Source organism: Diadema setosum, chromosome 14 (assembly GCF_964275005.1).
Source record: "Diadema setosum chromosome 14, eeDiaSeto1, whole genome shotgun sequence".
In the NCBI taxonomy this organism is placed as follows: domain Eukaryota; kingdom Metazoa; phylum Echinodermata; class Echinoidea; order Diadematoida; family Diadematidae; genus Diadema; species Diadema setosum.
Genome location: NC_092698.1, coordinates 14,882,748 through 14,895,167, shown reverse-complemented (window position 1 = coordinate 14,895,167; position 12,420 = coordinate 14,882,748). Strand labels below are relative to the sequence as shown.

Genomic DNA, 12,420 nt, shown 5'->3' with positions numbered 1-12,420 from the left:
AATTTCGTTACATAGACTTGTACACCATTTTGTTCAAAATGTATGTCCATCCACTAAAATTGCTATTCAATTTCAAGAAGGGAAATTGTTCCCTGTTAGATAATCTTAGATTCTAGCCTGTAGAGTGAAAATATTGATTTTAACCCACCCCCCCCCCCCTTGCAGGTCTACATTGCCTGCATCACATGACGTCAAGTCTATACATACCTCCCATGTACTTGTAGCTAGTGAATGCACTGTGCTAGTCAATCTACTCTTGTGAACTCTGGCTATCAATCCATTGAAGACGAGTCCCGAGTATACTCGGGCAGGTGTCTATAGGAAATGCGCGTTACAGCAAAATCACCCGTCCTCAGCGAGTTAAATTATATGTAAATCTTGATCTTTTCAAAGACAATGTTTGATCCTTCACACATTTTTTTTTTTCCTTTCTGAAAACATTGAATATTGTGCAAATACTGACACTGGGCAATTATGGCTTGCTGTTAAAAGAAACCCCCATACAGGAAGCTGTTTTAAAACTGATGAACAATTACAGAAGGGCAACTACTTTTCTGTCATTCATCTGTATAATCAGCTGTGCGCATGTAAGTCCCCCTCCCCCTAACCTTTATCAGCACTGGCAACTTTATTACTTAAAGACATTACGTTAAAAGTGGTAATTTTCGCGTTGTTGAAAATCTTTGCGCCTTTTGTGTATCCAGAAACTAGCACAAAGATAAAAATATTGGAATATTCTTGCTTGCTATATAATGTTCTAGTAGTTCATGTCTTGATTCTGTGGAATTAGAAACATGCAAAACTCATCTTATCCAGCCGAGCATGAAAGATTACTGATGCAAAAATATCCACTTTTAAAATAATGGTATTTTGAAGCGGTCATTCCCAATGTTCAGTGAACCCTATTAATTGTAGCTTCATTAACTGTAGTATGTATGTTGATGTTGAAAGCAGTGAAGGGGGGGGGGTGGGCATTTAAGGGGAAGAGAGAACATAAAGATAAAACAGCATATGAGTCATGTTCACAAGATCAGCGATTGAAGTGAAGTTTCTTGTTTCCTGGAGACGCGCCAGCACATGCATTATTTTGCCTCAAGCTGCAAGTACATGCCCTGTCCATTCCACTCGGGTGCATGGTATACAGAGCTCTATACCCCCTCAATACACTATCAGTGTGCAAAATTATCATGAACATTAAAACGGCAAATCTCTTGGGAGCTTCTCATGCGGAAGCAATTCATAAAACTGACATGCTGTACTACATCTGACTTCTTTGTGTTTTTGTATTATCACTCATCCATCTTATATAAATCAATTTTGATATCGATTGTAATGTCAGCGGGGCAGACACTCTTTTGAATGAGAGGAGACTTCATAATTCTCTGTGCCATTGTCAGGGGTGTGTTTCCATTTCATCCATTTATTATTGTGTCAACTATTCTAAGTTTCACATCCTTCAGCGTGGTTGCTATGAAATATGAACGGAAAGAAGATTCAAAATGAGGTCATACTGCAGCGGACAGCACTTGTACTTTCAGCAATTTTATGATGACGGCATTCTATTTTTACATGGAGGAAAAAGCACTCACGTGAAAAGAATGAAACAAGTAGATTTGAGTAGTTGGATGCATAAGCTGCAGCGGGTTAGCAGCCGAATAACAGATGTAAATAAATGTGATGGTTTTGAACTTCCTTGTTGGTTTCCATTGCAAAGCCTTTGCCTGTGCTGAGATAGACCTGATCGATCTGATTACCCCGTTTATAGTTCTGATTTACTAGGAATGACATCGTCAAGCTAAATGACACTGGCTTGCTTAACAGTAATACGATTCCATATTTAACTTTGTGGCAAGTCGTGATATGTTATCATTTTGTCAATGTTTATCTTTTGAGGGCAAACTTTCGGGTAAACATGTACCTATGACAGGACTGTTAGAATGATAATGGTATAAAACACATGAGAGAGTATGAGAGAGAGAGAAAAAAAATCAATATTGACTACATGTTTTCTTGCTCGTGCACATTTACTGCATGCTATAATATTGCAAATTCTAGGGGCTGACTGATATGCATGAAATTGATACCTTGCGAAAAAAAGACTACTGTGACATATTATGTGTTGTGTGTATCATTTGTAAGGTGAAAAATTGGTTACTTTTCCCTTTATATAGTGATTATACTTTTTTCTCATTCTGTCATTCATGGTTCTCAACTGCAAATTTAACTGCTTGCAAAATTTTAATCCAGTATATCCTATGAAATATGAGAATATACAGTGCAAACTATAATTATCATTTGTTCTGACAAGTAGACAAATGACAAAGCCAGTTGTGGCACTATTCATAACTTCACACACATTCTAGATATTATATATTCATGTAATACATTTAAACAAAAACTCATGTACCCTGCACAATCATTTTTTCCCTGTCCATTAGTGCAGACTATTAAAGCATTCATTGCAAGGCAATAAAGAGAGTTGCCGTGTTGTTTGACAGACTGGGTATCCATATAGCAAATGACTTCTGCTGTGGGAAATGATCTTGTAATGTTTGAGTGTTGGGGTGTGAAATTTTTTTTGGGGGGATATTTTGTGAAGTTCTCCATTCCCAGTGCCCCCCCCCCCCCTTATTGGCAATATCAAACCTGTATGGGAGGAACATTGGACAGTCTCTCTGTGCTTGTAGTCAGCAGGTACAGAAATCATAAACCTGAATCTACTGCTCTGTATGATGTCTCATTGGAAGCAGGGAGGTGAGACAAAGTCTCACCTCCCTGTTGGAAGAGATGTTACCAGAATGTCAAGTGTATAAAGAGCAGTGAATGTTTCACAAAATGTCCTCTTTATACATTTAGGGAAAATTAATATTTTGTTATTCTGTGTGTATACATATATTATTATCAATAGTATAGTTCTTTTTTATCAATTTTATTGATCTAACTCTCCTCAATAAATTAAGATGGGAAATATAAGAATATGTTACAGTATTGCCATTAAAACAGATTTTAACTTGTTGAAGACTAGTCCCAAGTATACTTGGGCAAGGGTCAATGGGAAATGTGTGTTATAGCAAAATCAGCCCATCCCCAATGGGTTTTTAATCATATGGATTCTTCACAATGTTTGTTTGTTGTTGTAGTTGTAGTAGTTGTTGTTGTTGTTTTTTGGTTGTAGGCATGTATCATATTGAATGCAAAGCATAAATGGTTGAAATGTTGGATAGATAATATTCATCAGCAGACAGCATTTGTAGTGACTTAACATTTCATGAAATATTAATACAAGGTTAGTGCATGACAGTATAATAAATTTGTTAAAATGGGAGGGGAAGGAATTTTTTTGTAACTTTTAATAAAGCCTTTAACCTTATGTCATAGATAGAATGGAAGTGTTCAGTTCTAGGATCTTTTCCTACATGATGATTTAGCATACCGTATTCATTGCATTTTTATTAAAGCATGCTTTCTTTGTTACATTTTGAAAGTAATATTTAATCTTTTACAATGAGTTGCACATCACAAATCTAGCTATGTGTTATGTCATTTTATTGCATTTCATGTCATTCATATGATTTTATGTCATATCTAATTATGTCTCATTTGATTAGATTTTGTTTCAACCTGTTTCATTGAATTGTATTGTGTTGTATCGTATTGTATCTCCTAGGCAAGGAATGTCAACCGCATGGGCTTTGGCTCTGAACTCGTGAGCAAGACGGCTCACGACGCCATACTGCGACTCAACGACCAGGAGCTGCGCCTCTTGGACACATTAAAGGTAAAAGTGGTCTTCTCTGCTACCCTCTGTCACTGAACCAGGGGACATAGTATGAAAGAATTAATGATTATTCGGACAGTAGTGATGATGATGATGATGAGGATGATGATGAGGATGATGTTGATGATGAGGATGGTGATGAGGATGATGATGATGATAATGATAACGATGATGTTCATGATGGTAGGAGAAGGAGGAGGAGGAAGAAGAAGGTGGAAGTGTTGGAGGGGGATGAGAGAGGGAGGTAAAAGAAGAGGTAAAGGGAAGAGGAGGAAGAGAAGGAGAAGAAGAAGGAGAAGTAGGAGAGGATGAAAAAAGGATAAAGAGGAAAGAAGGGGAGAAAAGAGAGGTAAAGAGGTGGAGGAAAAGAAGAAGTAGAAAAAGGAGAGGGAGGAAAAAGGAGAGGTACAGGAGGAGAAAAAGAAATAGAATGAGAGAAAGGAGGAGGAGAAGAAGAAGTGGAAATAAAAGGAGAGAGAAAGGATAAAGAGGAGGGAAGATGAAGAAGGAGAAGGAGAAAAATAGGAGGAAAAAGAAGAGTTAAAGGAAGAGGAGGAAAGGAGGAAAATAAGGAGAAGGATGCAGAAAGAAGAAAGGGAGAAGGGGAGGGAGGGAAAGGAAAAGTAGAAAAGAAGAAGAAGGAGAAAGAAGAGGTACAGGAGAAGGAAGAGATGAAATAGAATGAGAAGGAGAAGGATAAGGACTAAGGGGAAGAAGAAGGGGAGGGAGAGGAGAGGGGGGAGAAGAAAAAGAAGAAAGAAGGAGGAGGAAGCAGAGGTAGAGGAAGAAGAGGAGGGGGAAAAGGAGAAGGATGAAGAAGATGGAGATGGATAAGGATGAGGAAGGATAGAGGAAGAGGAGGGGATAGAAAACAGAAGAAGAAAGAGGAGAAATAGGAAGAAGAAAAAGAAAGGAAACATGAAAAGGAGAGGAAGAAAGGGAATAGAGGGAGAGAGAGAAGAAGGAAGAGGAGAGAAGGAAAGAAAAAGAAGAAGAAGAAGAAGGAAATGCCATGATACACAGTGGACTTTAGAATGGCTGACTTCACTGCAATTGTCATACTTTTCAATTTCTTCCTCCTACAGCGTGTTGTACAGCATAGGATGAAGGCAGACAAAGAGTATGCTACAGCACTACAGGGCATCAGCAATCTTGCCGGGAGATTCGACACGGACGCCCAACTCTCACACAACCAAAGTCCACTCTTGAAGGTGAAAGTAAAATTGGAATAGTCTCTTGGTCTTAAGTCCATTTAACCCGTTCCATACTGAATTCTTAAATACACAGATAACCAGGTTCCCGTTAGGAACGGGTTATTTGACCCCCCAATTACGTCCTAGTCAACTCTCCTCAAGTGGTTAATCAGTCATACTTATCCCTCTTGGTAGGTGGTCATGTTTGACAATGAATGAATCAGCCATGTCCAAGTTATGAAGTCTTGATCAAAACTGAAACATTTGTATACCAATGTGAGCATATATAGATACACACCCTAACATGGACTCTTTCAACTTCTACAACGACTTGTGGAGTCAACAAGCATACTTTTAAGCTGTATGTTTTCTTAGCTTTTTTATAGTTTGTCATATTTTTCCCCTTTATGGTTTGCTGCTTGGCAATACCATAGTAACGCTGACAGAATTGCATGTAGCATGCTGTGAGAAACTTCCCGACAAGTCTGTCATCGAATTTGCTGCGCTTGGGAAAGTTGGAATGTGTGTTGTCGTGGGTTGAATTTCATGGTCTTCATTGCTGCCCAGGTGGTCTGCAGAGATATGAATTTCAATTAAGCCATGAAGTCCCAGAAAATCATATTGCTGTTGTTTGGGGCTATATCTGTTTAGGTAAGCACTTTCGAGCACCCGTCCCACTTCATCATGAATATTCATGAGGCAGTAAGATAAGTGCCCAGAACACTGGATAGGTGCCATAATCAATCTGATGAATGTAAAAACGTAATGCCAGGAAATGTAAAAATCTTTAAAAAAATGTATCAGTGGGGAATGTAAAAATGTGTCGCCGGGAGATGGAAAAATGTTCAGTTTTGCCGGGAAATGTAAAAATCATGTATTTAAACGGTATGCATTACGTACCGATGGTACATGTAGATGATGAATATTCATGATGAAGCGGGATGGGTGCCCCAACAGTGCTTACCACCTGTTTATCATCATTTCACATTTGAATCAATATATATATAAATGAACTTTACACTGTATTCTAACTTTTATAAATAAATTTGAAATTTGGCAGTGTAAGTGTTCCATGAGGTAGAATATTTTTTCTTGCATTTAAACCCTAGCTCGGTCTACATCAATTTTTATGTCCATTGAAGAATTATATTCACTGCTTCTAAATTACTGAGTTTGTAACCGATCCTTGAATTGGCAATGCCTGTCACAATATCAACCAATGATTTTGATCATGTAAGCCTGAGTGACAGGTAACAGTGTGGAGTGTGTACCGTAAGGCCAGTGGCACTGTCTTGTATGAAAAGGGTGATGACAAGTAGATTATCATTTAGTGCAGAATGCTGAGAGAAACTGAAGTTGCATTCTTCAAAGTTACTGGCTCTCTAGCCACATTCATGCAAAGGAGTTACTGGTATTTGCATTGTGATGCAAGAATCGATTTTATTTGCCACCATTCACTCATGCTGTGCATGAAAAATTATTTTCATGTGTGTGTGAATGCGGCTAATGTTAGGATTTTTTAGTAGAAAGTTTTGTCAACCCTGTCCTTTTGAACAAATGATATATCTTGATCCTTGCTTTTTTGCTTCAAATTACTGATAGGATATATGGTTGGAAAGTGGACAAATGTAGGTAAATTGAAAAGATCTTGATGATGAGGATCTCCATGCGCACTCTAAGGCAGCTCATTGAAGGATCATAATAGTTTTCTTTTTTTGGATGCACAGTCATTTTTGATAGGAACATGAAAAGCAGCTCCAAAGCCAGATACAGTGCACACAAATCCTCACAACATAGCGTGGTAATATGCGCCGCTGAGACCCAACACATCACGGTACAAAACGGGCGCAGACAAATGCATCTACATCAAAATACAGAACAAAAGCATCAGTGCACTTTGGCACAATCCAGTAATACTGCAGAATGAATGCTCAGTGAGTGCCGTGGAAGACAGGAAGAGTGGAGTGGATTTCCATGGATGTTTGGTGCTTTGTTTTTCCTTCTGTTTCAACTCTAACTGATGGGATTTTGATTCGGACAGCAGTTTGGCAAAATAAGTGAATGTGATGCAGAATCTTAAAGTGTCATTCAGCATTTACCAAACCTTTTTAACTTATAGAAATGTAACGTTTGTATCCCAATCATCAGTTTAGGTCCATTTGGTCATGGACTTCTGAAACGTCTTTTGCATTCATCCACTTAAATGTTCACCACTTGTCACTGCATCTACGGATGACTAGTGAGCAGTTTGCATGCTTCTAAACCGTGTGTGTCTGTGTTTTTTTTGCCGTATTCAGGCGTGGAATAACCTCATCGAGGAGACGGACCGAATATGCAAGCTGATTCGCAGCAATGCGGAGGAGGTGCAGGGGCTCCTGGAGAAGTTGGGGCTGCTGATACGCGACAAGCAAGACACCAAACGACAGTACATGCACGAGCGAAGCAGAATAGATACAGAGTACATGAAGGTAAAGAAAATCCCTCATTTCCATCCCTTTAACTCTTTATGTGCCACATTCGCATGCCTGACTCAGTCGACGGTGTGCCAACTTCGCATATTCTGCTCAAACCCACAAACCCACCCAAACCGATCGATAAATCGCCAAATGCCACAGTACAATGAAAGCGTTTCTTGCGCTTCTGTTCCTCTAGCATAAAGCTTGTCTTTTATGTGCTGACTGACTAAAACATGCAGTGTTCACTACTGGATTTGCACTTAAATTAAGTTTTTGTCACTGTTAAGTGTGCAAAAGTCATGTCTTTGCTAATATTTAGCTACTGGTCATTTGAAAGAAAAACGATCATAGATTTGTTGTACAATTCACATGAAATCAAAGCTTAGCATTTCTCTACAACATTGCTCCCCACACAGGCAGCTTAACAGAAATCTACAGAAGTTAAATAGATTTGTAAAGACAGAACTTTTTCTCAAAGCATGTCTATGTTGTCATCTCAGAATAATGTGGCACAGAGGAGGTTTCCACCATGGCACATAAAGAGTTAAGGGGCTTTTTCATCGGACTTTTACACAATATCCACCTTTCCGCTGCTATCTCTCTGTGAAATCTGAGATCACAACCACTCAAAAGAATTGATAATGATTTGTTCTAGGAATGAATTACATGCATTTGGTCAAACATCAACCACTCTAAATTATTCAATCTCATAGGCTTTATCCTTTTTCTGGAATTAAATCCAACAACTATCAGCAACCCAGTGTAGCAACCTTCCAGGACCTGTCAGCCTTTCTGTGTGTGTAGATAGAAAGTGAGAGCACACTTTGATATAATGTGATGATCTCCTAGCTATCTATCAATCCTATGTCTGAATTCTGCCCCCGCAGGCTAAGAGAGAGGTGGAAGAGAATCTAAGTACTTACAAGAGATCAGCGAAAGAGGCCAAGGAAAGCAAGGCAAAATACGAGGACCAACTGCAAAGAGGTGAGTAACACTCTTAATATGTAAATGGTGAATGCTCACGTGTGCGACGGTTCAAGATTTTTGCACAAAGTGAAAGATAGAGGCGCTCTATTCAATGCGAGGAGCTGAGAGGAAAAGTGCACCTCATCTTTTACTGAGTGTGAAATCTTGTTCCATTGCAAAAGTAAAGACCAAACGCTATTTGTTTTATGCAACACCTTGGACGTCAACAGATGTGGTCCACACTGATTTTTTAATTCGGTACAAAAATGACAACTATTTTTCGTGGAAGGTGAGTGGGTGGCACAGTGCCGTCAGTAGTATGAGAAAGCGATCAGTCAAAGTTGTTGGTGGTGAAATGAATGACTGAAACTGCGCTTGTGACTGATTTAGTGCACATGTCAAAGTTATGTATATTATGACGTCAGAGGCCTGCAATGATGCAAAAACTATTAGTTGAGAATGAGTGTAGCACAGGAATCCATATAGATTGATGACATCAGCTCTGCGCTATCCATTTTTGCTACAACAAACTTGCACTGCTCAACAACGACAGTGTGCAATGGTAATTAGTGCACATTCATGATTAGCAATTGACCAATTGAATAGCCAGAATGTTTTTGGTGTTTTATAATAGCAGGTATATGCAGGATACAGAGGCTTGAGTTTATACTAGGTGAGAGTTGGAAGGAGAAGGTAACTTATGAAACAGTTTAACTCTGTGTGTGTCATGGTGTAAACCTCATATGTGCCATATTATTCTGAGACTGTAATGCATGATTGATTCAGGAAAACATTCTCTTTTTTTCAAAGCTGTGTAACTTTTAATCAAAGCGTTCATGCTAGAAATGCAGTACAGAAAAGTGGGACAGAAAGTTGCAAGCTTTGTCGGGTGTAAATTTATGAGAAAACTTTGGATATGACGTTTTCAATGTACTGTTAAGTTAGCAAGTTGTCGACTGAGTTGGAGGTGCAAACATGGAACAAAAAGAGTTAAACTAAGATCCTTAATAGCCGAGTAGGTTTTAAGTACTGTTTTCAGGTTTAATGAGCCCATTCAGACCCACAGATTCACGAAATATCCCTGTGCATCCATATGTTTTACAAAGTGGGTACATAAAAATACTGAAATTTAAAGGTCCTGTTTACCTTTGGGAGCAGTGATTTAGAAAATGTTCAAGATATCCCATTTGATGCATATGTGTAGGTCAGTTGTATCACAAAACATCCTACCATATAAAATTTTTGCAATAAAGCCTAAAATTTAAGGAGGTATCACTATTTTTCTTAATAAACCGTAACTGTATACGGTTTAGTCGGGAAACATTTTTATTATAACTATTGTTCACATATTGTATATTTAAAAATACTTACCATCAATTATACTGGTTCAAATTTTTACATTGGTTGTTTCTATCTCTACCTCACATTTTAGAACTACTTTGAAGCACTAATGCTGGGTTTTTGTTTCATCTGCAAATGGTATTTATGCCTTTAAATTTTACATATCTTGGCTCCTGGCGATATTCGCAATAATTTCATGCCCGCAAAAATGTCTAATTTTACAGTGTATGATCTAACATTACTATCACTCCATCTGCCAGGCAAGGGTGTAAAGGACATTGATCGGGCCAAGGAGAAGTACAAGAAGAGTGTGATCAAGATGCACAAGGCCCACAACGAATACGTGCTGTCGCTGCGGGCCGCCGTTCTCCACCAAGAGCACTACCGCAACCACATCCTGCCCCGCCTCCTGGAGTGCCTCCAACAGACACAGGAGAGCCAGATAGCCCAGATGTGAGTGGAGTCCTGTCCGTCTGTCTCTGTGTCAGTCAGTCTGTATGTCAGCCTGTGTGTCTGTCTGTCTGTCTGTCTGTCTCTCTGTCTGGCTGTCAGTCTGTTTGTCTATCTTTGTTTTCTTTTGTCCATCCATCCTTCAGTTTGTATGTCCGTGTATCTGTCCATCTGTCTATTTGTCGTGGTCTATATGTCCATCTCTGTGTCTGTCTGTCTACTAGTCTGTCCATCTGGATCTGACTCTCTGTCTCCCCATATATGTATGTATGTATGTATGTATGTATGTATCTATCTATCTATCTATCTGTCTATCTATCTATCTGTCCATCTGTGTCTTTTTCCCTGTTTATCTATCTATCTATCTATTTATATATCTATCTAGCTAGCTAGCTACTTATCTGTGTCTATCTCCCTGTCTATTTATCAATGTATTTGTCTGTACAACTATCATTCAGTCCATGTTTCTGTCTGTCTGTCAATCTTTTTGTCTCTCTCTTTCTCTCTCTCTCTCTCTCTCTCTGTATTTTTTTATTTTTCTTTGATTCATCTCACCTCAGATTTTACATTGATTCATTTGTGCAACAAGTGTTCAGAAAATATTTGTAGTATGTTTTGTATTCGACAGTCTCTTAGCAGTAATCATAGTGCAAGAAAATCTTATTTTTCTCACCTTTACTTTATTTTTCTGCAATTTCATGGGAGATGGAAGCCATGGATTTAGCTTCATGTCTCTCTCAATTCATTTGTGTATTTTTATTTGTCTCTTTTCGTTTTATGAAGGAAACAAATCTTGGTGGAGCACTGCAACCTGATCAACACAGCATCGGGAAAGTTCCAGTCACACTACAAAGCCATCATGCAGAAAATGGTGGAGATCAGACCAGACAAAGAATACGTCAAATTCGTAGAAAACTACAGGTTTGCTGCTGTTGTCTCTGTCTCTCCCCTTGCCCTTTGACCTTTGCCCATGACCCTTTGCCGTTCAAGTAGATAGGGCAATTTGATCATCCTCCCAGTTTGTGTCCAGTACTTGAAATCTCGCTCCCTCACAGACAGCGATGATACTGAAAATGAAAAAAAAAAATCACAATTGTCGGAAGAACTGTAGAGTACAGACTTGTAAGTGCAATAAAAAGGTGATTTTTTTAAAATAAAAATGTCATATATATATATATTCATTTTAGATATCAGGTATTTGTGTGGAAACTTTCAAAAACAAATATTATTCGTGGTTCTCATTGCTTTGACCATGTGTAATTTGTATGTTTCTATGGACACCTCTGTCATTCGAGATAACTCAAGATATGATGCCAAACTGTTGGAAACACACCATCTATAAGTTACTTGCAACCTTTAGATTTTGATTCATCCATACATGAGCCTTTTTTTTTTCCAGCCAGTATACAGATGAGATAATGATACTTTTTAAGGCAACCATTACCACTGGTGTCTCCTCTTTAAATCGACCCACCAGAATGGAGCCGCTCCCCATGGACACCTACCAGTTTGATGGCTCACCGCTGGAGGAGTTTCCCGACGACCTCAAAGAAGACACAATAGTACTCGACACGCTCACCATTGAAGCGATACAACATTCGTAAGTGGACTTTTTGTTGTTGTTGTTGGTTTGGTTGCAATGAGCGTATGATTCTAAGTTACATTCATGGATTTCCTCTCATTTTTGTTTTACTCATGAAGAATTGTCCGATTTGAACATTTCTTGAAGCACGTAGAGTACCTTTTGCTCTTCTATGCAGCATTAAAGTAAAAAAAATATAGACACAGATATCATAGGCATACATGTACCTGACTTCCCTGTAAAAGCCATGGTGTAGTTTTGGTTGAGATGTGGCTTCAGATTCTTATTCATTTATTACTTTTTTATTTGGTGAGATAATAAGAAACTACTTGAAAAATATGAAATCGCACACAATTCTAAAAGGAAATCAAAGTTTATTTGATGAAAATTGATTTTAAAATGGCTTAAAAGTAGTCCTGATGAACGTTAGGGCCAACCTTTTATTAGGACCATTTTGTTTTTGGATATCTCAGCTACTTCAAAACAGATTTTCATCAAATACACCATATATAGTATAATTATGAAAGAGTGTACAATTCTCAGAGAAATCCAAAGTTAATTTGATAAAAATCGGTTTTGATGTGGCTGAGATATCCAAAAACAAAGGTGTCCTAATAAAAGGCCTTTATTGATATCAACTATCTGTCTGTTCCC

The 12,420-nt window shown here is 38.4% G+C and overlaps 1 protein-coding gene across 1 annotated transcript in view; it reads left to right on the top strand.

Moving 5' to 3' along the window:
* Positions 1–12,420, top strand: part of LOC140237520 (tyrosine-protein kinase Fer-like) — a 73,294-nt gene that overhangs the window by 34,750 nt on the left and 26,124 nt on the right. Inside the window, exons 3-9 of the mRNA XM_072317452.1 lie at positions 3,668–3,778; positions 4,864–4,989; positions 7,269–7,439; positions 8,315–8,411; positions 9,995–10,187; positions 10,968–11,105; positions 11,662–11,784. Coding sequence (XP_072173553.1) covers positions 3,668–3,778; positions 4,864–4,989; positions 7,269–7,439; positions 8,315–8,411; positions 9,995–10,187; positions 10,968–11,105; positions 11,662–11,784 — 959 coding nt within the window. The remainder of the gene's footprint in view (positions 1–3,667; positions 3,779–4,863; positions 4,990–7,268; positions 7,440–8,314; positions 8,412–9,994; positions 10,188–10,967; positions 11,106–11,661; positions 11,785–12,420) is intronic.